We start from the raw sequence: 26,245 nt of genomic DNA, 5'->3' as shown, positions 1-26,245 counted from the left end.
CCACTTTTGCAGAAAACATGGGTTTGGTTCCCAGTACCCACATGATGGCTCACAACCACCTCTATCTCTAGTTCCAAGGGATCTGACACCCTCTTCTGACCTCTGGGGGCACAAGGCATGTACATGGTGCACAGACATCCATGCAGGCAAAAGAATCATACTTATTAACACAAAAATAGAGAGAACCCAAATAACCAAAATCTAAAATCCATATACTGCTATTCTATATTTACATATTGAAAAAAGATTTCAAGACAACATACATCTTTTTCTAAGTCACATGTTCTAGTCAAATGCACTTTGGGGCTGGAGTCAAGGGCTCCCTGAACCCTTGAGATGTTTTCGGTGGGAGACTGGTTCCATCAAAAGACAGACTATGTATATTTAAAATGAAACATTAAGGAACATGAAGAAATGTCCAAAGAGTGGATTGCCTTGCTCTGTACAATTACCCATTGTGGAGACAGCTATGAATGTCGGAACACTGGGACTGTTGTGGCTGAAGCTGGTCACGCTGCAGTTGTAGGCAGTGGCTGGGAGGAGGCTGGAGATGGTCACAACATGTGAGGAAACAGCTATCGGCTCCTGGAGGTGGAGAAAAGCAAATTCATTTCCTGCCATCCTTATTTGCTTTGTTTTTAAAACTAGTTTTTCATACCAAGAAGGTTGTATGTAGAGTAAAAGCAATTAAAAGATGGAAAAGGGCAACAGTAAAAAAAAAAAATCTTTCCTTTTTCCTCTATTCCCTGCCATGCCATTCTGTCCATGAAAGCAGCCAACATTACTGGGTGTTTCCTTCCCTCCTTGTACATATTTGATGGAGGTGTGAATGTAGAGGTCATGTTGACGATCATGAATGATGATGATCTAGTTCACACACTGCTCTGCTTATTTTCACTTCAATTATCAGTATTTTTTGGCATTCTTACTATAAGTTTGTATTAAGCTGTTTTATCCTTTTTTAAATTACAAAAAAAATTTAAAACTATGTATATGTATGTATATATGAATGTTTGTCTGTCTGTATATATGGGTACCACATGCATTTAGTGCCTGTGCAGACCAGAAGAGGGCACCATATCCCCTGGAACTGGAGTTTCTGACAGTTGTGAGGCACTGTGTAGGTTCTGGGAACCAAACCTCAGTTCTCTGCAAGAACAGCAGGTGTTCTTAACCCCAAAGCCATCTCTCCAGCTCTTGTTTTATCATTTTTTAAGGAGTGCACACAAGTCCTTTCAAATTTCATACTCAGCCTCACCAGACTCCTATTGATGTAGGTTCAAGTGATTTGTTGAGTTCTTTGTGTGCTATTGTAAACAATAAGTAAACTAAGTAATACAGCATCTTGAAAACATAGGAACATATGTATAGTGTATTTATGTATGTGTGAGGGTTAATATTGATCATGAACTTGACAGACCCTGGGAATCACCTATGAGATGAGATTGTTTAGATCAAGTCAGCCTCTGAGCATGTCCATGAGAGGTTATTGTGATTAGGTTAATTGAAGTGAGAAGATCCACCCCAAGGAAGGGGGCACCATTCTCTGAGTCTGAATCCTGGACTGCATTTAGAAGGAAAAGCTGTCTAAACAAAGACACCATGATTCTCTGGATTACTGATAAAACATGACCATTTGTCTCCAGCTCCTGCTGCCAGGACGGTGTACTCCGGAACGATCAGCCGGAAGAGACTCCTCCTGCAAGTTGCTTTTGTTGGAGTATTTTATCACAGCCACAGGAAAAACTACAACACTAGGTAGGGACACGTGTGTGTGGTGTGTGGATGCACATACACACACACACAGACACACACTGCATGTGAAGGTATATACATATATGTAATCATACATTCCCAGCAGTTAACACTCAGTCACAAACTATGCCTCTATAATAATGAAAACTATTGAAAACCAATCTCTCACAGGCCAGCTTACCTGGTCACCACTGCTGTGTGGTGAAGATGGTTTTCCTGTATTCTTTATAATGTCCATATTTGTCTGTAGGCTTTTCCAATGACAATTGTGTCTAGTAGTTTTATTTTGCAATTTTTATCATGAAAGAGGTTATCAACTTTTTATATGTTGAAGGATCCTTTGTTTTTGGTCTCCTATGTGTTTGCTTAGTAGTGTTGCTGTTTATCTTTTTCCTTGTAGTGGCTCTCTCTATATTAAGAACCTAACCTGTTAGTCTGTGTTCTTTTTTTTTTAAATCACACCCACCCAAAGCACAGTGATAGATGGTGCTTAGAAGCAGAATTATCTCACTTTTGAGAAGAGTAAATGGCTCATTTGGTGGCTCCATGGCCAGGCAGTGACACTCACATTGCACAATATAAACAATGAACCAGCACAACACTCTTTCTCAAAGGAAGATCCCCAAACACTCCAGGCTAACAAGATGGCAGCCGGCAGCGCTGATTTCCCATCCTACCCATCACCTTGTCCAGAAAAGAATTGCAGCAAGGAAAGAAAGACTTGCTGACAGGACAAAATTGCCCCAGGTAGCTGACAAACCATTGTGTTGCTAATGGAAGACATCACTATAGTTACAGAGGAGAAATCCATCCGTTGCAGGACAGTTATTTTCCAAAAGGTTCTTAGGACAGAGACAGGGCTCAGCTGCTCAGCATAGATCAAAAGAGAGAAATTTGTAGATGTGCCTATCAAATGGGCAAGGGAATCAAAGCACATTATCTCAGCAATCAGTGGGAAAAGGTCTGCTCTCCCAGCCTTCCCAGCCTTCAGGCATAAGGCCTTCACTTATTGAAAGAGCATCAATTATTCATGCTGGAAGAATTACTCTACCCACTACCGTGTATGAGCTCCCTCACTAACCTGCCCTTCCCCCACCTCTGACTATAAAGCTTTTCTTCCTTCCTTCCTTCCTTCCTTCCTTCCTTCCTTCCTTCCTTCCTTCTTTTCTTCCTTCTTTCCTCCCTCCCTCCCTCTCTCCCTCCCTTCCTTCCTCGCTCTCTCTTTCTTCCTTTTTCTTTTATTTTCCTTTTTTCACTCAGTAACTCTCAGAGCTGAGTGTCCATGTCTCCTGCCCTTCATCATGACCTGGAGAACAAGGCAGTTTATTGTTTCTGCTATTTATGACCCCAAAGCTTTAACAATAACCATGTCTCAGATTTTCATCTTTTAAATTATTTTGCCAATATGACTCTTTGCTGGGGAACTTATATTTCACTGTTTCTCTACTTGCACAATACCTGAAATGATGTCTTTTATTTGTAGTGTCTTTTTAAGTGTAAAATAAATTTAAAAATTAGTAAAACAATTTACAAATGATTAAAAGAAAAAATTCAAGACAAGTGTTGATTCTACTTCTTGTGTTCTCTAGAATACCTTTCAAAAACTGGTTAACTAGTTCCTATTAAAGTATACTTTAGATGTCAAGGTCCTCATAAGTACACTCCATAAATCTCCAAAGCCCAAATAAATAAGCAGACAGTTTTCACTTCTTGTAATTCCAGGAAACAGAATGTTTTCAGTTTGCTTCATTAGCCTTAACCCAAAGTAACCCAGAAGGAAAGTCGAGGCGATCAGTACCTGGAGTTTGGCATTATGACTAGAGCCGAGCTGTTGACAGAGAACTTCGAAGAAGTCAGCAATGCCCTCCTCGACCCACAGCAGGGTCACCGAAGTCTGTGTTTTGTTCACTGCAAAGAGTGATTTCGGAGGGGCTGGTTCTGAAGGAAGAGCAAAGTTTTAAAAAATGAAATTATATATAATATATATCTATCTTCATTTAGTAGTAAATGGGTGGGACGTCCAGAGAACTCACAGGTAGGCAGACAAGAGCCCATGTTTTATACTACTTTTGAATAATATGCCCCTCACTAAGCCTGTCGTCTCCATCCAAAGGCAGAATGTGAGCTCTCCTTCCCTGCTCGTGTTCTCAACTTCTCCTTCTGGACACTTCTGTTTTCTACTTCAGCTTTATAACCAGAGACTATTAATAGTTTCTGTGTCATCCATCCTGGAGTAGCATTGTCCTGACAATACAGAACTTCTTGGATGAGACACAGGAAAAGAAAAGATGAAGAAGAAGGATGGAAAGGTGGGGAGGGGCTCTCACTCCTAGTGGGATGATGAAGCTTAGGCCTGAGCCTCAACCTGTTTTCCTTTCTTTGGATGCTCCTCTTAGGTCGGAAGACTGGATTCTTGAAACTTTAGTGAAAATTAAGAGAGATAAAACTGAAAAGATAACATGATTTTTTTTTAAAGGATGATGGAAGAGAACCAGATTCTCAATAACATGTTAGAGATAAAAATTTTTTATCATAGCCAGGCAGTGGTGGGACACATACCTTTAATCCCAGCACTCAGGAGGCAAAGACAGGTGGATCTTTGTGAGTTTGAGGCCAGCTTGGGCTACAGAGTGAGTTCTAGGAAAGGTTCCAAAGCTGCATAGAGAAACCTTGCCTCAAAAAAAAAAAATTATCATAGGCTTTTTATCTTGATCAATAAATTAATTCATTAGTTAAGGGCCCCACACTGTGCTATCTGGGCCACTTTCTGTTCCTTTCTAGTAGTCGAGGCTTAGTTGGCTTGGTCCTCTGTTCTGGTAAATTTTCTACATTCCTATCTTCTACTTCTGGATTCTTCATCTCTGCTCTTGCCACTGTGTTATGGATGCTGTGTTGTGATGCTGTGTGGTGATGGTGTGTTGTTATGGTATGTTGTGATGCTGTGTGGTGATGCTGTGTTGTTATGGTGTGTTGTGATGCTGTGTGGTGGATGCTGTGTTGTGATGCTATGTGGTCATACTGTGGTCTTCCTTTCTAGATCCTCCAGTATGTAAACTGCCGAGTTCCACTCCTGGTCTGAAGCCGGGTCCTTATTTTCTGCTGGCAGATACCCTTGACATCGCTTGCTTGGACATACTGTACCTTCCCCCTCTGGGTAGAGCTGGCAGTGTGCTCTCCCATCTGCACCCCATTTCAGATAGCCAGATCTCTGCTGTAGATCTTCCACAGTTCTTAATTGGATTTCTTTATAATTTCTGCCCCACTCTCCTGAATCTGGTCCCTAGTCCTGGATTTTCACAGAGCTTGAATGTCCTATGAAACTGTTGACCCCTTTCAGATCTTTCTGGTCAGGTTTGGGAATCCTTTGTAGAAGTCCATAATTATGGCATAGTAAAGAAACAAGTATTTAAAAATAGGAATCACTGCAGGTGGCCTGAACTTGAGTCTAACTAGAAAGTCATTTTCCAGTGAGAAAGTGACACGTTTGGGTGAGAGAGCTAAAGGTGAGAAGAAGCTCTGGAGAACTGAAAAGCACAGTGTATGTCAGGGTCTCCTTTTCGTGGGCAAGCACTACCCACTCCTGCAGGCAGGGTTCTGTCTTGCTTCTCTTCTGAAGAAAAGGGACAGATGAAACCTCAAGTGTCAGGGGTCAATGTCAGAGGTCAAGGTCACACCCTTCACTGCTGACAGGCCTTCAAGTCAGGTGTAGACCTGCAGGGGTTTGTGCCATCTTAAAATCGGGTCCTTGGGAGCAAGTGTTCATGGTTGGGGCAGTACTGGATAAAGATAGGCTTTCTCTTTCTCTTCTAAAAATACATGCTACAAAGCCACTCTTAGAGCATGCCCTTATGATCCTCACATGTGTGGGGTAGAAGCAGAAAGACTTGGGGTTCAAGAGCAGCCTCGGTTATGCAGCGAGTTTGAGGCCAGTCTAGGTTATATGAAAACCTGTCTTAAGAACCAACCTAATTAAAACAAACAGATAAAAAGAAGTAGTTAAGTTTGGTAAATTGCTTGCCATTCAAGCACCAGGACCTGGTTCAGATCCTCAGCACCTACATACAAAGCCAGGCATGTTGGCCTGAGATTCCAGCATTGAAGAAACAGCTACAGGAAGATTCCCGGAGCTCTCTGGAATCAGCAAGCTCTTGGGTGAATGAGACTTTGTTTCAAAAAGAAATGTAGAGAATGATTGGGAATTATCAGTTGACTTCTGACCTTTCCACACCCTTTTACCACACACTCATGCACACGTGGGTGCACAAGCGCACGAATGCACACGTAACACAATACAACACTACACACAACCCTATCAAGTCCCATGCACAGAACTTGGACAGGATGGAAGACAACTATGCTAAGTACTATTTAATTTAAGCTAAGTACTATTTACTTTATTCGGATCGTGAGTGGACCAGGCTGCTGCCTCTTTGGGGATGGAAATGGCTTCTGAATTCGGAGCTGGCGCCCAACCCTTGTGTTCCTTCTTTCACTTGGAGGTTGCAAAGGGAGTAATCAGGTTAATGCTCAGTCTTGGAGCAGAACCAAATGTCTTTAATGTCCCAAATCCACCCTTTTCTGCTAATCTACATCTTTCTTTCTTCTTTATTGGGGATGTGGGAACAGGGGAGCAAGAGAGAGGCTATTCTATCTTGGAAATCACTGTGCTTAGACTGCCCTTATACTCATGGCCACCCTCCTGCCTCAGCCTCTCAAATGTGGGCATTAAAAGGCATGTGGCAGGATGTCCCACTTCCTGTTTATTTTAATGTCACTTGTTGCTGTAACTGTCCACTGAATGGTATTTATGAGGTCCCATTATATCCAAAAGTGCAGATGGGCTCCCCATGTCTGTGTTTTATTCCTTTCAATTTGATGAGTTTTACACATGTGGCATTGCTAGCAAGATAATTTAGTAGTAGTTCTGTAAAAAGCATCTCCATGACTGATGTTGAACAAAAAATCTATTTTCAATCTTCAGCCTCAGTGTGAAGGATTTTCTAGAATTTTGCCTAGCAAGTGCAAGACCCTGGGTTCGGTCCTCAGCTCTGGGGAAAAAAATACAAATTGAGAGGCTTTTCCATGTGTATATTATAATTAAGTTTTGTTTTTGTTTTATTTTTTTTTTACGGTAGAATAGGTCTTATAAATTACTATCAACTTTGCCAAACCAAAGTATCTCTCTTATAAGCAGTGGCAGCTAAGTGGAGGCAGCATGATGCTTAGGTGGATGGTAGCAAATCTGCAGGAGAAAGCTCTCTTTGAAGCTGGGGGAAGGGGGGAATGAGAGAAGAGCGAGAGAAATTCCTCAGGATGAGTTATGATAAGTATGCCATAAAAACTGGAGGAGGAATGTTTGTTCTGAGCAATAAGAATCTGTCAGATCTGGGGCTTCCAGACTCTTCTCATCGACCCAGGAAGACTCTTTTCCTGAATTTAATCAGCAATTTGAATATTTTAAAGAAGAACACTGAAGTATATAAAAAGCACTTGGGAAAACACTTAGAATCTGAAATTGTACTAAATTATGAATCAAAGACCAAAGAGATGGATTAATGATTAAGAGCTGGCTACTTTTCTAGAGGACCCAGGTTCAATTCTCAGCACCCTCATGGAGGTTCACAACTGCCTGCAAGCCCAGTTCCAACAGATCAGACACCTTCTTCTGGCCTCTGGGGGTACCAGGCACATGTGGTGCATGCATGCAGACAAAGCACCTGTTTCTTCTTAGCAATGGGAGTGGGGAAGTACTCATTAAATTCCTAATGTACCTAATAAGTTTTACAAATCTTTAAAAAATGCTCATTCACGTCTAAGTTTTCATGACTGAGATGAAGAATGTCAAGCTGATGTCCTAAAATCCAGTTTCCAAAAGGGGAAGAGAAAGTCCGAGTGGGTGTGGGTGGTTCCTCCCATGTCTGTTACATGACTGCCAAAAGAATGGAGGTTTTAGAAAAAAAAAATTCCCTCATCCAGTAAAACATAAGAAGCAGATGCATACAGGGTACAGGGCTCTGACTCCAGCTCCTGGCTGGGCGGCGTGTGAAGGCGATCGTGTCTCTTGGCTCCAGCTTGCTCATAGGGGAACTGCACGTCTGTGTGCAGATTCCAGCTTGCTCTAGGGGAACTGCATGTTGCTATGTGCAGATTCTTGTGGCAGTCAAGCTTGGGGTTTCTCAGCTCTGGCATCTTGCACGTGTTTTTTTTTTTTTTTACCCTGGAAAGCAGAACTTCACAAGGGTGGTTTACAAGGGTGGAGCTGGGTTTTCCCTTCCTTCATTGGCCACTTCATCCTACCCTCTCTTCCTGGAATCTCTTCTCTGTTCAGTCTCTGGGTGCTAGAATGTGGGCCACACCCAGGGCTTCTCACTTCTGTCTCTAATTAGTTCATGGTACTCTAATTCAGACATCCCAGAGCAGAAGTTCCCTGTGGTCTCTGGACACGGATCATCTCTGCTGGATGTCTGCACTTTAATTTTCTATAGTTTTCATCTCTGGCTTTGCGCCTTTCCTGGAACTCACTTGGTAGCCCAGGCTGGCCTCAAACTCACAGAGATCCACCTGGCTCTGCCTCCTGAGTGCTGGGATTAAAGGCGTGCGCCACCATCGCCCGGCTGAAACACAGGCTCTTACACACCCCTATCCACTCACTTTTAACCGCTTCTGCTTGTCTCTGGGTCTCACTGAGTTGCACAACCATGAAACAGAGTTGCTCAAGAGCCAAGCCAAGGAGTCATTCTTAATTTTTCTTTCTTTCACTTCCTACATCTGTCCCGAAAGAAAGTTCTGGAGCCTCAGTCTCCAAAATAACTCCTGGAGCTTGTCCAATTCTCTACATTATAGCCATTTTAACTAAAGTAACCCTCATTTCTCACAGAATTTAGCTAAATCACAGTGATCGTTCCCATAGTAGGACAACTAACCTCTTTAAGTAAGTTGTTGACTCAACTCTTTAATTCTGACATTGATTGTGTGTGTGTGTGTGTGTGTGTGTGTGTGTGTGTGTGTGAGTGAGAGAGAGAGAGAGAGAGAGAGAGAGAGAGAGAGAGAGAGAGAGAGAGCCCAAGTGTCTGAGCACACACATATGTGCTTAGATGGGGCCAGAACACCGTGTTGGGAATTTTCCATCTCTCTCTTCCTATTCTTCCGAGGCAGGGTAGGGTCTCTTCTTGAATCCAGTCCTTTTTCTTCTAAACTAAGCTGAAGCCAGCAAACCCTTGTGGATTCACCTACCTCTACCTCCCTTGGTGCTAGGGTGAGAGCCAGAGTTATGTTTTAAGTTTTAATTACTGTGCCTATGAGATTTATGAAAGGAAAATGCCTCTGACCTGTAAGCCCTTGCCCAGGGACAGATATTTTCTGAGGTGCTGGAGGCTGTTGTTCATGTGAGATAACAAGCCACATGTTTTCACTCGCCTAAACAAGTTTGCTTGACCTGACTGCACTGGATGTGCTTGATGTAGGCAGAAGAGACACATGCAGGAAGTTTGTCAAGGTGTATGCTTGCCTCTGATTGGACTTGGTGGGAAACACATAGGTTTATGTGTTTGCCTTAATAAGCCTCTGCAAAATGTTACTTGTTGCCATTTTCTGGGAACCCCAGAATGGACCTGGCCAGAAGTTCATCATCCTGGCCAGTATTTAAATAAAGCTTGCTTCAAATTTGGCTCAAAACTGTGGTAGAGGTCTTATTCTTGCATGGTGGAATTAACATGAGGATTGCAGGTGTTTGTGTGCTGACCTGTTATGTGGTTGTGGGATCTGCACTCTGGTCCTCACAACTGAGGAGCAAGCACTCTTAGTCACTAGACTACATCTCCAGCCCTTCAACCCTATTTTGTCCCTCAAATTACCAGAGTCATTATTTTAAATATCAGTTTCCTCAATGACTTCTCATTGTTCTAAAACTAAAATCCCATCCCCACACCTTGGAAGTCATCAGCAGCCTCCTCCCTCTGGCTAGCACGCTTCCCCAACCATATTGTGTTTTTTTCTGTCACTCAGACCTCAGCTCCCACAACTTCTTCACAGAAAGCTTTCACCACATATGGCTCCACCCGCAGACCCGGGCTTTAATGTTTTCTGAAGTATTTATTAGAGTTCCCTTGTTCTCTACAGCATAAACTGCTGAACAAAAACTAAAGTTGTCCTCTGGGGTTCATGTTTCCATGTATAAAATCTAAGCAATGTTTAAGACTTTCCATCATCGCCTCTTTCAAGGTATGAAAATGGATTCATACAAATGTATCCTTTCAAAGTTGGCCCAAGTTTCAAGTACATTCACGAGTCTACAGGAACCCAAAGTTGCTAACGAAATGATTGGCCTAACACAGCACGCACAGGACCATTGTTGAGGCAAAACTTTAAGTGGGTGTTGTTGACGTGACGATCAAAAGTTTGGTAAACATGAAAAAGACTTTATATCCACTCATATGTCATCTTGGTGAGCTTCTATATATCAGACTCATTGAGAGTTTGATTTATTTCCACATAAGTTGACTCTGCCTAACAGCATCAGACAGAGGCCTCAATCACAGAAAAGTGAACTGCAGGCTAGTCCAACGGATTTTGCTCCAGTTTAACAGTAATTTCTGGGTTGAACAAACTCTGGTAACATCTGTATGTCAAAGCTATGTTTTTTACAAAGTAGAATTAAAACAGTGTCTGTAAATGTTAAGATGAATGTGACCAAGAATCACAAAATGACTTGATGTGTCACAAAACAAAACAAAAAATCTGCCAAAATGCCCTCAATTCGGTCGGTTACCAGTACAGTGAAATGTTCTTTCATTCTACTGAAACATGCAGCTTGCTTTGGTTAAATATTAATTAGAATACTATGTAACTTTGAGCTCCATAGTCCCATTTCTATGTGACAATGTCTATTGAAAATCAAAGCCTTGTGCTGCAAAAACAAAACGAAACAAAACAAACAAACAAACAAATCCAAAAACAAAAAACAAAACAAAGCAAAAAACTGAAGGAGTTTATAAAGCTCACTAATATGGTTACTAAAAGCCAGGCATCATCACAAGGAGATGACAAGTTAGATAGTCAGTTACCTGTGAAAAAAGAGAGCTGTGATATACCCAGCTCATCTTGCTTTCAGACAAGAGCAAGATGGAGGCAGTGCTCCATCTGATACTGATGTACAGATAAGAAAATTTATTGACTTTGAAGGTTATGATGCCATGGAAATTATTTCTCTGGAATTTCACTCTTCATCTTGAAATGTACAAAGGAACTTTCTCACCATGTTTAGACAATTCTACCAGTGAAATACGGGGGCTCAAAACCACATGATGTGGGGTAGAGAGATGGCTCATAGGTTAAGATGACGTGTTGCTCTTCCAGAGGACGCAGGTTCAATTCCTACCACCCACTTGGAGGCTCACAATTTTCTGTAACTCCAGTCCCAGGGGATCTGACACCCTTTTCTGGCCTCTTCAGACACTGTCTTCATATGATAGACATATATGCAGTTGAAACACCCATACACATAAAACGAATAGTTAAAAGAATAAAACCCAACAACACACAGGATATAGGAGAAACCATCACTCTCCTGTACAGGTGTGATGGTGTCGTCTATACCTTCAGCCAGAGAGATGGGAATGAGGCAAGCAGTAAGCCCACTGAAAATTCTCCTGTGGTACATCCACTTTTGAGCTTTCATTTAAAGGGCAATTGAAAAACCCAGTGGCAGAGGAAACAGTTAGGACCCAAGAAACACTGACAGCTCTGAAAGACACGCCATGGGTTTGGAGAAACTGAGGCACTGGGGCCACGAGGACGACCCTCTTGTCTTTCTTATCTGCAAGTTGGTTTTGAGCAGAACTTTCAGCCCATGAACGATATCAGAGTTCATAGCTGGAATCATGGGCAAATGATTTGTTTTCTCAATAAAAAAATCATATGGGTGGAAGTTGGTGTCTTCTTCATTCCTACAACCCATGTGCAGCTGCTGGGAGAGTAGGTTATCTGCAGTGCCTGAAATGGACACTAGCAGGATTCTCAACAGGAGCAGTACTGCCCCCTTGAGGGTGTTTTGAAATTTGCAAAAAATTTTCCATAGCCACAATAAAAGGAGTTAAATGATCACATTATGTTGTGTCACACATAATTTTCCTTAAATTAAAAAAAAAAATTTTCTGTGTGTGTGTGTGTGTGTGTGTGTGTGTGTGTGTGTGTGTGTGTGTGTATACACTGTGTGCCATGGTGCTTGTGTGGCGGTCAGAGGACAAATTTTGGGAATTTGTTCTCTCCTTCCATCACGTGGGTCCCAAGCACACAACTCAGGTCATCATGCCTGGCAGTGCTGTGGGATAATGCTTTTGTACACTGATTTAATAAAACTGATTGGTCAGTAGCCTTGCAGGAAGTATAGGCGGGGCAAACAGACTGAAGGAATGCTGGGAAGAGCAAGAGCAGAGTCAGGAGTCTTCAGCCAAACGCAGAGGCAAGATGACAAAGCAGACCTGAGAAAAGGTATCAAGTCACATGGCTAAACAGAGATACGAATTATGGGTTAATTTAAGTGTAAGAGCTAGTCAGTAATCAGCTTGAGCTAGTGGTCGATCAGCTATAAATAATATTAAGTCTCTGTGTGATTGTTTTATAAAAGGCTGTGGGACGTGAGTGAGAGAGGTTTTTCCTGACCACCGGCAGGCTGGGACACAGGAAAACTTTAGCTACATGGCAGCAGGTGCTTTTACCCACTGAATGATCTGGTCAACCCACTTGTGACTTTCTAATATGACACCAGAATAAACCCATCATGAATAGAGATTGTACATGCTTTTCTATTTCATGATATTAAACAGTTTTTAAGGAATTAAGTAAATTAATTTTTAAAATGTCATAAATAATCATTTTTGCATGGAATTAATGTACTACTTTAACATTATTCAATACTTTACTTCTGTTTGTAGATCAGCATCTCACTAAGGATTTGGCTTTTGCCATGCCGATAAGAATCAGAGACCTTTGAAGACTTGGAGGTGAAGAGGAACCTACTGATTGGGTGCACTGAAGAAAATGTTTTGTTTGGAGTTCTCTTTTCTTAAAAAAAATATTTGTTTTACATTTATTTCCTTGTTGGGGGTGTGGAGGGAGGCATGATGCCAGAGCACACATGTGGAGGTCAGAGGACAACTTAACTCTCCTTCCACCACGTGGATTCCAGGAATGAAACTCTGTGTCAGATTGGCAGTGAGCACTTGTCTGCTGAGCTGGATCCCCAGCTCATTGTTTCTGATTTCCTAAGCATTTCTGAAAGTACCTTCCTGATAACAATACAACTCCAGAGTGCTTATACTTCCAGTGAGATGTGCCTGTGTGAGCCTCTTCCAGTGAGATGTGCCTGTGTGAGCCTCTTCCAGTGAGATGTGCCTGTGTGAGCCTCTTCCAGTGAGATGTGCCTGTGTGAGCCTCTTCACTCATAGCTACAGATACAAGAGTAAGAAATAACAGAAACAGTCTGAAACTCTTTTATGTGAGGAGTTAGCACGTGTCTGGAACAGTGATGGCAGCAAGTTGTAGTAACTATTTGGAAAATTTACTTTCTTTTTGTTATACATTTTAATTTTGAAACACACACACGAAAATGCTGAAATCTCTCCTGCAGGCCTTGGAGATTGATGTGATACATTTGATTTATTCCATTTAGTCTGTTTGCAACAGCATTGCACTCTGTCTCCCCCGCTAGGCTGGAACCCTCCCGACTTCAGCATGCATTCATTTGTAAGTGGCTGTGTTTACAGTAATGATGCCCCAGAAGTCTACCATATGACTCTCTGCCAGCTCACCCTACATCATCTGTGGCCAATGACAGAGTGACATTTCCCAAACTCTCTTTAAGTATGGAAAATGAAATGTATCCTTAATGCATGGTGGGTTTTCCAATGACTTATTATTATGCTTGCACTATTTACTCGGTGCAATGTTAGACAAACTGAAAAGTGCATTCAGTATGTAATGACCAAGTTGGGCGTATTGATTCCTCTGTCATTATTTCTTGTTATTTAGAATCTTAGAGCCCTCTCCGCCAACTCATAACCAAATACAATAGGTACTGGAATGAGAGCCAGCTTCCGGTGCTGTCTTCCTTGGTCTGCTCTCTCTCCAGTAAGGAAGCTTTCCTTGGTGTCTCACTCCAGGTAAACACTTCCAGTTTCTTGTCACCCACTGTAACTTCAGCTTTATTCCAGGCTGTACTCATGTCTATGCCTGCTCAGTTATTTATGAGGAATTAATTAATCTTAATATTGATTTCTTTCCTTATTTTTTAAGATTTACTTTATTGTATTTGTGTATGAGTGTTTGTTTATGCAGGTGTGTGTGTGTGTGTGTGTGTGTGTGTGTGTGTGTGTGTATGTGTGTTCAGATGTCCACAGTGGCCAGAAGGGGTGATGGGTCCCTTGGAGCTGGAGCTACGAGGTTCTTCTCATTGAGTAGTGAGTACTCTTAACCCCTGAGTCATTTCTTCAGACTCCTTTCCTATATTTTATATTCCTTGTATGTACTAATACTGACCTTCTCATTTTTTTTTAAGCCCAAAATTTAGTCATGTTAGCAACGCATAGGCATCAAGCAGTTCGATCTGATGAAACACAACTGCCGGGAGCCTATGTTATTATGTAACAAATTGATGTAATTTTCTCCTGGCTAATGAGAGTGAGTCTGTCTTTCCCTCTGAGTTCTCTGTTACAAATTCTTTTCCTCTTAAGTTGATTTTATTAGAATTATGAAATGATATCAACTTTAATAAAGTCAAGGTATTTTATTCCACCTAAGTTACTAAGGAATAATATTTTTATGAAAGGGAAGGCTGTTGGGGTGGGTAAAGTCACTGACCTAGATAAACAGTGAGGTCTTCCATTTCTAAAGTCCTAAGGCTACTTGGTTCCTCCAATGCTGCTGAGGGCAAATGTCCATGTCACAGCCCGGTTTGCATGCCACTCACACAAACTCATACTAATGTGGTTATATTCTTCTAATGTGTGTGGAATTGTGTTCCCCAAAATATTGTGCACCCTAATAAATTTATCTGGGGTCAGAGAACAGACAGCCACTAGATATAGAGCCAAAAACGGTGGCTAGAAAATGGGTCAGAGCAAGCCATAGCAGAAGCTAGGCGGTGGTGGTGCATGCCTTTAATCCCAGCACTTGGGAGGCAGAGCCAGGCGGATCTCTGTGAGTTCAAGGCCACATTGGAAACAGGCAGGCATGGTGACAAAAGCCTTTAATCCCAGGGAATGGGGGCAGAAAGAGAAAGATTATATAAGGCGTGAAGACCAGAAACTAGAAGCATTTGGCTGGTTAAGCATTTGGCTGGTTAAGCATTTCGCTGGTTAAGCATTTCGCTGGTTAAGCATTTCGCTGGTTTAGCATTCAGGCTTTCGAGCAGCAGTGCAGCTGAGAGCCATTGGGATGAGGACACAGAAACTTGCAGTCTGAGGAAACAAGACCAGCTGAGGAACTGGTGAGGTGAGGAAACTGTGGCTTGTTCTGTCCCTCTGATCTTCCAGCATTCACCCCAATAACTGGCTCAGGTTTGTTTTTATTAATAAGACCTGTTAAGATTCCTGCTACAAATGTGTCTACTTTGTACTTACCAGAGAGAATTAGTTTGTTTCCACTGTGCTAAGGAGCCCATGCTGAATAAGGGATGTAAATGTTGCTTCCCCAACACAGCATCTTCACCCTCACCCATAATGCAGTTTCCCCAACACAGCATCTTCACCCTCACCCGTCACTCTTCTTACCTAGCTTGACAAGGCGGAGCATGGAGGTGTTGCTCCCTCTCTCTGTGCAGGCTGTGACAGAGAGGTTGTAGATGTCTCCTGGAGGCAGGCTGAGAATGGCAGTCATGACATTGCGTGTTACCTGTAAGATCATCAAGATTCGTGACTTCAGTGAGGAATCAATGAGCCAGCACCTCTCCCTTCCCTGCAAATCCACAGCTGGCAACTCCAGGACTTTATCAAACAGCTCCTACTCTCTGAGTTTACACTGCCACCTACAAGTAACTTGATTATTGCTTGACTGGATTGTATAAATGCAAGCTGTCTTGAAGTGTACAATGCATATTAGCTTGAACAACTTTGTAATGTCTTCCCTTATTTGGAGTAGTCATTACTCTGCGTCACCCCCACAGAGTCACAGCAGCTTTTAGAAAAGACATTTACTGTGTGGTTCCAGAGAAACCTAGTCATGTCTGTACCTGTTGACTCTACTTCCTGTCTTCTACAAAGCTAGAGGGGATCATATGGCCCATTTCTGATCAATGGATTGCAAGTGGAAGCCACACGGGCAACTTAGAGTTTAGGGGGTGATGTCTCCTCTGTGTAAATGAGCACTCTACGTAGCAGTGGATGGGGCACAGAGAAAGAGACTAGGGAATCCCTCATCTTCTACTTGATTTAATATACTCTCTTTTTGTTTGTTTTGGCTGCAATAGTTTATCTGTATCCTAACTAATACATGGTCAAAAAGTTTAATAAAGCAGGAGAGAGTAAATCAATATTCCAAAGGCAGTCAGATATTTAGGTATTGGGGGTAAGTGGTGAACACATTGACATATGATAGTGGGGTTTGTTTGAAAATGTTTAGCATTCTAAAAAAGCTCCCGTTAGAACTTTGTTTCCTGATTTTTGAGACAGGATCATATGTAGACTAGGATGGCCTTAAACTTGCTAAATGTTGAAGATGAGTTTAAACTTCTTCTCATGCCCTCACCTCTTCAGTAACCACTACACTTAGCTCTCAAATCACAACTTTAATTATAAGTGAAATCAGCACGAGCAATGATTTCAGCTCCTTGTCAATGTTTTAAAGGTAAGATTAAGAATTATCAACCACTCATGCAACCAGCTGTTTGGATGCCTGATGTCAAGACTCAAAGAAACATACACTCTTTTTAATTTTCTTCTTTCCTTCTGCAACCACCATCCAATGCAGCATTCTAGAATGGGACAGGTCAGTGGTGTCATCCCCATAGGTCCAACTGATGTACAGCAGGCTGTTGAGGTACTCCACAGAGGTGATGTCTGGAGCCACAGGGGCTGCAAGGAAGGAGAGAGGTATAACTCAGAACAGAGGCTAAGGACCAAGGTGCTTCCCAGCAAAGCCCAAGATCCCAAATGAAGCTGACTTAGAAAATTTAACTTCACATCACACGACTAGATCTCAGAAACAAAAATGGAGGTCAGTGTTCCAGGTTGGGCACTTGCTATATTGTAGATGTATCTGGCTTGTTAAATAAGAAACACAGACCCGATTGCAGAGTTAAAAACCACAAGGTCAGAGCAAGAGCGGAAAACCTTACCCTTCACTGCTTCTGTGGTTCTTCCTCTCCGCAAGAGACCTACTTCTCTGCGTCCTGTCTATTTAAAAACTTTCTGTTCTCCTCTCTCATTGGTTGTAAACCCAGCCACATGACCTCCTCATCACTGCCTGTTTGTACAGACCTCCAGGTCTTCTATGGTTGGTATTGAGATTAAAGGCGCATGTCTGCCATGCTGGCTGTGTCCTTGAACACACAGAGATCCGCCTAGCTCTGCCTCCCAAGTGCTGGGATTAAAGGCGTGCCCCACTACTGCTCAGCTTCTGCTCTGGCTTGCTCTGACCTCAAGGCAACTTTATTGACATACAAATAAAATCACATTACAATACAAATAAAATATCACTATACTATATGAGACCAACTTCACATATCTCAGACACAGTACAGCTGGAGCTATCCTAGCTAGGGAGTATCAAGGTCTGCTCTCTAAATTACAGTTTCAAAATGCCTGAGATGTTTGATTGCTTGGACATATTGGGTACATCACTCAGTAATAAATGACATTGCAAAGATAATTGTTGCAACAATCTGGAAAAATTTGGGGTCTGTAATACAAAATCTTTCATTGTGGTGCATTAAGGTGCTTAGGAGACTAAAGAACGTCAGGAGAGATGGGAAGAAGCAGAAGACAACCACGATGGAAGGACAGACAACTGTCACTTCCATAATGTAATATGGTGACTTCATTAGCAGAATCAAGCCCTGAGCTGTTGTAGAATATTATTTTAAGATGTGTTATATTCATTTATGCTGTGGAACATTTGTTTAATGATGCAAGATGTGTTGTATTCTTTTATGTTGCATTTGTTTAACCCTGTGAAGCAGTGTTACTGTGTCTGCCTAAAACACCTGATTGGTCTAATAAAGAGCTGAACAGCCAATAGCTAGGAAGGAGAGAGAAATAGGTGGGGCTGCCAGGCAGAGAATATAAATAGAAGAGAGAAGAGGAAGGAACAAGAAAAGGATGCCAGGGGACAGCCAGCCAGCTACAGCAAGCCATAGAATAAGAAGGAAAGAAAGGTTTATAGATTAGAATATGGTGAAAGCCCAGAGGCAATAGGTAGATGGGATAATTTAAGAAAAGCTGGCAGAAACAAGCCAAGTTAAGGCCACACATTTATAAGTAAGAATAAGTTTCCATGTGTTTATTTGGGAGTTGGGTGGTGGGCCCCCAAAGAGTGAAAAAAAACCAACTACATTGTGCTTTTCAGAAAGTGGGCTCTTAGTAAATGCAGACATAAGCAGTAAAGAAAGAATAGATTTTTAAAATCATGCCCCAAAGCTTAAGTCTAGCATTGAGGTTATTTCTTTAATTCATATTCTACCACCTTAAAATTAAAATGTAATTTAATTTAAAATGTTATTTTTGCCGAGGAAGAAAGTTTATTTAAACTTCATATGACATAAGCTCTGAGAGCATAATTTAATTATCTTTTAAAGTATCCTAAAATTCTGAGGTTTTAAGGAACAATATACAGTTAAATTTAAAATGCATGTGCAAATTGTCTGGAAAGCAAGCACCTTGCCCCAAGACATGGCGTAAGACCAACCAAAATCTTTAAAGTAAAATTTCTAGAAATCATAAAAATCATTTCCTTTAATAGGACACTAATAGGTGACATGGATTCTAAGTAGACAATTTCAAAACCTATGAAGGACTTATAGCACGTGTGTGATTTACAACATCTGCATAATATCTACATGGAGCACATGTTTACATGCATGCCTGCATCAACCACTCATCTGTGAAGTATGAGCAGCCACTTCCTGTGTGTTTAACACAACCCTATCAGCAATGTTCTCTAAATCCTGTGTGTCTAACAACACAATCTCTAACTATCCCCGATGCTCTCCCCTTCCTGTGTGTCTAACAGCACAATTCCTGACTATCAGCGATTCTCTCCCTGTTTGGAGAGGTGATGGAAACCTTAGGGCTGAGGTCTAGTGAGAGGAAGGAGGTGACTGGGGATTTGACCTGGAAGCATATGCTTTGTGCCAGGCCTCTTCCTCTTGCTCTGTCCACTTTTCTTTCCAGATGCTGTGAAGTGAGTGGCTTTACTGCTCCAGATTGCTTCATGCTGTGGTGTTCTGCCTCATTATATACTAAAACTCTAGAAACCATGAGTTAAAAGAAACTTTTCCTTCTTATAAGTTGGTTGTCTTGGGATATTCTGTCATAGTAATGTTAAGACAAAAATGCCCGCCTCATATTCCATAATAATCTAATGCAGAGATATGCCTATGACTTCTTGATAGTCTCTTAATATATTCCAACATACTTCATCATCTATAGACACCTGTACATTGCTTGTTCAAAGGTTTTTTCCTTATATTCTGATTTTGGTGAGGGCAAGAAATACTCAAATGGTCAACCTAGGAGTATGTTCCTGCTCCTCCTCGCAAGGCTGTGCCTTCAGATTTGGTACTTGTGCTTTAAAATTTTGCATATTGCCAAAGGCCACAAGATGTCACTAGTTGTTTATTAATTGTTACTTGGTATAGTAACATAATTACTATGAATTTGGCTTTCAGACAAGTTGCCTAACCCAGATGGTAGATTGAGGTCCGAATAAATAAGTCATTTTCAATTTAAATACTCTGTTTTTATTTCTTTTGGTGAGGGGAGTACCGGGAACTGAACCACTGAACTCAGAGCTTCCTGCAACCTGGCAAGGGCTCTAACACTGGATCAGGCTGGCTTTGACTTCACCCTGTAGCCCAGGCTGGCCTTGAACGTGTGATCCTCTTGTTCCAGTTTCCCAAGTAGCTGGGATTACTGACCGGCACCTCTAGGCCCAGTTTGCTGGTTTCCTTTTACACCATGCGATATGATAATTTGGATTAAAATTCAAAACAAAGAAAAGCAGTGCACGAGAATCTCATTTAAAAAAAATAAGATTCTTGTCTGAAATGGGAAATGAGTCAGGCAAAGAACTAAAGGGCTAGAATTTCAACTGGTTTAATATATAAGTACGCACATATATTATATGTATATGTGTGTGTATAATTTACATTTTTGTAGATCTGTGGTGTTTGTGAGGTGTGTGTGTGTGTGTGTGTGTGTGTGTGTGTGTGTGTGTGTATGTAGGTGGGTTTGCTCATGTTTATGCATGCAGAGGCCAGAGGTAGAAAGGGATATCTTGTTATATTGTTCTTCATGCCTCCCCCCTTTTTTTCAATGATAAAATCCTTCTGCTCCTGGAGCTCACCATTTCAGTCAGACTGATATCTACCAGGCTCTTCGGTGTTGGAATCACAGGCACATTGGACTTAGGTCCTATGGGTCTGAACCCAGATCTTTGTCTATGTTCAGCAAACACTTCACCCTCTGTGCTAATATATTTTAATGATTTTTATGATATAGTTGAATTCTTACACTGTGCTATTACTAGACCCACTTTTTTCAAACGGGAGAATTAAAAACAGTTGTGATAAAACTATAGACTTAATGTCAGCTTGACTAAACCGTTCATCAGGAAAAGCTAAATTCTCAAAGATTACATTATTTGAGATAATAAATTGGTCAACAAGGCAGATAGCTCATGGAGATAGATTATGTATTTGAACTGGACATATCCAATTTAAACTGTTGCAAACTTTGCTCAACCCCAGGCAGGTCCTAATGTTATTTATGTAAAAGATTTTGTTCTTATTTTTAATGATGTGTATGTGTGTACATGGGGAGGGAGGGTGTGCATGTGAGTGCAGTGCCCAAAGAGACCAGAAGAGGGCGCCAGATACCTTAGCTCTATAGCTATGGGTGATTATGAGCCACTTGACAGGGATGATGGGAACTAAAACCAGGTACCCAGCAAGAGCAGCAAGCATTCTTAACTGTGGAGCCATCTCCTCAGCTCCAGGTCATCATGTTAAAAGGCACACTGTGCTATCGCAGACAGAACCCCAACTCTTGTTAATTCACTATTACTGCTGTCAAGACTCTGTGAAGGGGATAGTCTAATCCACAAACTTCCTGCTCTGTGGGCCTATGGACAGGATCTTGGATAGTTCTGCTGCTGAGAAAAAGTTCAAAAATCAATTAGATGATTCACTCAAGTGTGTGCAACCAGAGAAGAGCAGAGCAAGGTCAAAGCCAAGTCTTTTTAAAGGTCACTTTAGACATGCCAAGGGCAAGTCTAGGGAGGAACGGGCACTCATTCTCTGAAAGCAAATGTCCATAAAGCTAACCTGTAAGAATTAGTTCTATAGTGAAGTTTAGTGATAGTTAAGCATGTGCTTATTGGTATAGTTTGAGAGCTGATCACAGAGTTTACCTGGTGATTGGTACCACTTCCTCTGCCAGAACTGTCTTACTCAGCCCTTCTAATAATGTGACTGTTGGTGTGTGGGACAGAAAGTACATTGGATAGTGGCATGCCACAATTCATCGCCTCCACTGTTTGTCCTATAGAGCTCTATGTCCAGAGAAAGTTCTTGAACAATGTTAGTCCAAACAACAAGGGTCTAGTGCTTCTTTTATTTTTAAGATTTACTTCATTTTTGATTCTGTGTATGTATATATCTGTGTGAGGTTATGTGCATGTGAGCGCAGGTGTCCATGGAGGTTAGGAGAGGGCATCTAGTCCATAGAGCTGGACTTCCAGGTGGTTGTGAGCCTGGCTTGGGTGTAGAGACCTGAACTCAGTTTCTCTGGAAGAGCAGCAAGTGCTCTTAACCACTGGGCCACTTCTCCAGCCCCAAGGTTACTGCTTCCTTAAGTGAATTTTCCATTTTCATCGTTTTCTACAATTGTTGATGTAACTACACAATTTAAGGCTTTGGAGGGACTAAGACTGACTTAATTTAAGCACCTAAACTTTGTGCCATGTATTTTGCTATTTTGTTCAATAGAGAAGTCATCATTGTTTGTAATGGTAGGCATTCCACATCATCCTCTTCTGTGTCTTACACAGACCTGAGGCGTGGGGAAGTTAGCTTGCTCATGTTCACAGTGACCCGAGGTAAAGCCCCAGTGGTGTGAATGCCTCTTCAGACACCTGCAGCGGACTCCAGTACCATCCGTTGGTGAGTGCAAAAATGGAGTAAGAACAAGGAGATGAAGCAGCCTCACAGATTTGATGACCTAATGAGTAACATCAATCAAGTGGGCGGGGAAAGCTGAAAGCTCCATTTGCAGCCGCCAGCTCTGTTCTGATCGATTCTGGCTGGAGAGCCCATGTCAAGGACAGTGAGTGCAAATGAATAAAAGTCAATGGCAAGAACTGTGGATTTTAAAATCATACTTTCGACTAAATCATGAAAGATCAGAATCAAGGATGTCTCTTTCATGAAGATGCCAAGTCAGTGATGGATGACTGGTCCTTTCTGGTCACGTGATCCTTTGGTTCCTGCTCAGGATGGCATTCTGTCATGAGACCCTTTCCTCCGGGACTCACCTGTGATGAAGCTGATGGTGGAACGGTCACAGCAGCTCAGTTCCGGATCTCCCCATGTCACCATGGTTACTCGGAAGTTGTAGTACCACGCTGGCAATAGATTTGCTATTCTCTGGATAGGGATGGGGAGAATCAGGAGACAAGTGACTAGGAGGAAAACAGTGTTTATGGAGCTGATTTGCATTCCTTGGGTCATGATAGACATTAACAAACAATGTTTTTGTTTTCTTTTTCTACATCTTTAGAATTATTTTTGAAGTGAAATGAGCCATAAATGAAATGAGATATATATAATTTAAAAAGATGATTCAGAGACAGATAAATATGGGTATTACTTCACCATTTCCCAGGTTATACTGCACAATGAAGTTCCACTTATTTATAAGTGTCTGCACACATTTATTTCCCTGCTTCCAGGATAACGGAATAGCATTCTTTCTAGCGTGATGACAAGAGCAATTGTATGCTTCATGTGTTGTGCGTAGGTAGCCTACACTTTGCAAAATGAATCTGGTCTCAGAAAGAGCAATTATTACCTAAGCTTTGAAAGCTGTTTCCACAGGGTTAGCAATATAGGTATTTAACAATCTGGACATGCCAAGAGGAGTCACAGCTAGAGACTGACAGTGTCAGTCAACTGCTGAAGAGCAGAGGGAAACCTCTTGTGTTGATAGGAAAGTTAGTGTGCTGTGGTTCTGCCCTGATTTGAAAACACATTAAGAGAAAAATACCAGTGGGGGTGAAAGACAGGGTGTGCATAATTCTCTCCCTCCTGCCTGCCCGCCTCTTCCCTCTCCCCCCTGCTGTGTGTGTGTGTGTGTGTGTGTGTGTGTGTGTGTGTGTGTGTGTGTCTTTCCCTCTCTCTCTTCCTCTCTCCCTCTCCAAAGACAAAGACAAAGACAAAGACAGAATCTAAACCTAAGAGAAAAGTAAAACCATGGACTAGCAACCAAACAAAAAGCAAGAGTGGCCTGAGTGCTTTCCTGCCCACCATCCCAACACTTTCAAAGAAGTTCATGGTCATCCTTGAATATGTGAGGCTGTCTCAGAAATAATAACACAGGACAAAACTAAATTAAACTTCTTTGGCTATTTGAGGCTGTCTCAAAAACAGTAACACAGAACAAAACTAAATTAAACTAAATAAAAACCAACAACAATTAAAACAACAACAACAACAACCCAGGGCCTTGAAAACAGCTAGTTACCTATGCTTACTTCCAAAATGACCTAATTTACAGGTGACTTTCTCTAACATACTTGTGACACAGGCATGACCATTTACACGGGAGTGCACCAGCTGGCTGGGGAGGATTACCACGGAGGCCGTTAAGGAGACAGTCGCCGCTATTTCGTAGTAGGTTGTCCACTCTGAGGTCATGGTGGTCGGGTTGAAATAAAACATTTCAACCACATATTTTCTGAAGACTCCCAAGTAAGGTCGGGTCCAGCTCAGCACTACTGCCGTGGGACCCAAGGGGTAGAGCATTAAATCCTTTATCCCGGTGGGAACTAAAGAGGAAGGGGTAGAGAGTAAAGAGAAAATGAGGAGGGGACATTAGTGTCTTCACAATGGCTTCAAAACTGAACAATCAGCACTGTCACTTTCTTAACACCATCCTGAAAAACCAAGGTAAATATATTTCCCTCTGACTCTTTCCCCTATGTAGTAACCACAAGGATGTCTTCCAAACATACAATTCTACTTATGTGACGTATGTAGTCAGTCCTTCACATCAGCAGGTACTAGAATCCATTGATATAATTCAATGAACAATTGAATTTGGCCTTTATGGATGGATTTAATATGACCTATGGACTTCCCTCTAAGCCTTACTCTTGAGAATGTGTGTAATCACACACACTTAGATTCACATCCTCAATCTCCCACAAAATTGCATCTAAAAATGAGGTCATCTAAAAGTTACTTCTTTCTAAACAGCATAATAAACTTTTTGTAGTATTTATACTGTACTAAGTGTTATAAAAGATTGGCCCAGCTATGGCTGAAGTGTAAGGTAAGGTAGCCATGGGTTATATGCACACAAAGAACTAGAACATCTGACTTCTGGCTTCAGCTCTGTGTGTGGGAAGGCATTCCCTGGAAGTTATCTCCCATAAACATTGAAAAGCTTAAAAAAAAAAAAAAAAAAGAAAAAGAAAAGTTTATAGTCTAATTCAGGAATGTTGAGCACATCCTCATGACCCTCCCACATGTAATGAATTCAGCCTGAAGACTACACCTTTCCCTCCAGTAGTCTGGTAAAGATATATCATGTCTGTGGCTAGCAACTTACCAATGGCAAATGTCACAGGATCAGAAGGTGGCCCAATCAAAGGGCCTTTTCTTAGGTACATCACAACCTGGTACTGGGCGCCGGGAACCAGATTCTCAATGACAGGCTTGCTTAAGTTCACCTTAAATTAAACACCCAATAAGATTTATGTAGAGCTAGGCTTTCAGAGCATGACACAAAAGCCATACAAAGTTGCTAGAGTGTAACAGCTGACTTGAAATTCAGTACCTTTTCCTCATGCTGAGGAAGGTTAGATTTCAAAATTAGGATGATTTATAGTTTATGTGAATTCAGAAGGAGACCCAGGACACTCAAATTCTGTGACTGGATTTAATATGTCTCATGGGCTGCCCTCTATGCATCACTGTCAATTGCAACCATACACACTAGAACTGCATCCCCCCAGAACCATAATCAAATCAGGAATACCATGAGGACAGCCTGACATCCTAAATTGTAGTGTCAGCTGATGACATGCCAAGATCAGTGCAGAATTGTCTTTCATCTCTCATCACTTAGAAGCATATAATATCTAATTATAGAGATGGAAATGACCTAAGAGATTATCTGTTCTGATTTCTGATTTAATAGATAGAGAAGCAAAGCCAGAGAATGGCCAAGGTCAGATTCACCATTGGGAGGAGAAGCCCAGTGCTGTGACCTCTAATCTGCACTCGGGGCAGGTCAAAGTAGAGCCGTTAAACACTCTGCAAGTATATTGTAACCTTATAAAATGATGTCATAGAGAGCATGTCTCAGTTATTTTGTATTGGCTATGTGACCAGTGTGGTACAGAGAGAAATAGTAGGAGCATACACTGAACAAAGTGGATTTATTAAAAATGAATGTGGGCATAGACAGGGTTGACGCGTCAATTCAAGGTTAAGAAGTGAGTGGGTTTAATGTAAAAGTGTGTATGTTGTGTGCATGTGTGCACATTTGTATGAAGTGTATGTGTGTGTCTGTGCACCCATGTTTGTATGTGTGGAGGCCAGAGGCTATTTTCAGGTGTCTTTCTGCATCACTGCACATTATTTTTGAGAAAGTTCTCTCACAGAACCTGGTACTCACCATTGCCTAAAACTGGCTGGCCAGTCTCTGCCTCCTGGAGCTGGGATTACAGGGCTCTGCTGCCCTGTCTGGCTTTTTGTGGAGGTTCTGAGGATCTGCCTGTCCTTACACTTTTGTGTCAGGTACCTTCCCCTCAGAGTCATCTCTCTAGTCCCAGCTTTGATGTTAGTACTTCTAATATCCAAGACAGTTTCACTTTGGGAGACAAACTAATTCTCTTCAGATTGCTTGAAATAAAATTCCAATTCTATTAGTATAAACACAAGGATTTATTTATACTTCACTTACAACTGTCATCTTTGTTTCCTCATTATTCTAATGTAAGTGCTAACACATCTTAGAGTTGTGGGATGCTTAGACCAGACCATAAGACACATTAA

General features: G+C 41.6%; 1 protein-coding gene across 3 annotated transcripts in view; it reads right to left on the bottom strand.

Moving 5' to 3' along the window:
- Positions 1-26,245, bottom strand: part of Ptpro (protein tyrosine phosphatase receptor type O) — a 212,408-nt gene that overhangs the window by 46,352 nt on the left and 139,811 nt on the right. For 2 of the 3 annotated variants that reach the window (XM_036182201.1, XM_036182202.1), the window contains exons 8-14: positions 24,795-24,915; positions 23,816-24,009; positions 22,498-22,609; positions 16,669-16,820; positions 15,522-15,642; positions 3,554-3,693; positions 453-585 (exon numbers count right to left, since the gene is read on the bottom strand). In XM_036182201.1, the coding sequence (XP_036038094.1) occupies positions 453-585; positions 3,554-3,693; positions 15,522-15,642; positions 16,669-16,820; positions 22,498-22,609; positions 23,816-24,009; positions 24,795-24,915 (973 nt within the window). Of the gene's footprint in view, positions 1-452; positions 586-3,553; positions 3,694-3,788; positions 3,870-15,521; positions 15,643-16,668; positions 16,821-22,497; positions 22,610-23,815; positions 24,010-24,794; positions 24,916-26,245 lie in introns of those variants that run through there. The other variant, XM_036182203.1, reaches the window with a different exon arrangement.

The sequence above is a fragment of the Onychomys torridus genome, chromosome 3 (genome assembly GCF_903995425.1).
Source record: "Onychomys torridus chromosome 3, mOncTor1.1, whole genome shotgun sequence".
In the NCBI taxonomy this organism is placed as follows: Eukaryota; Metazoa; Chordata; class Mammalia; order Rodentia; family Cricetidae; genus Onychomys; species Onychomys torridus.
This window is presented reverse-complemented; position numbering and strand designations above follow the sequence as displayed.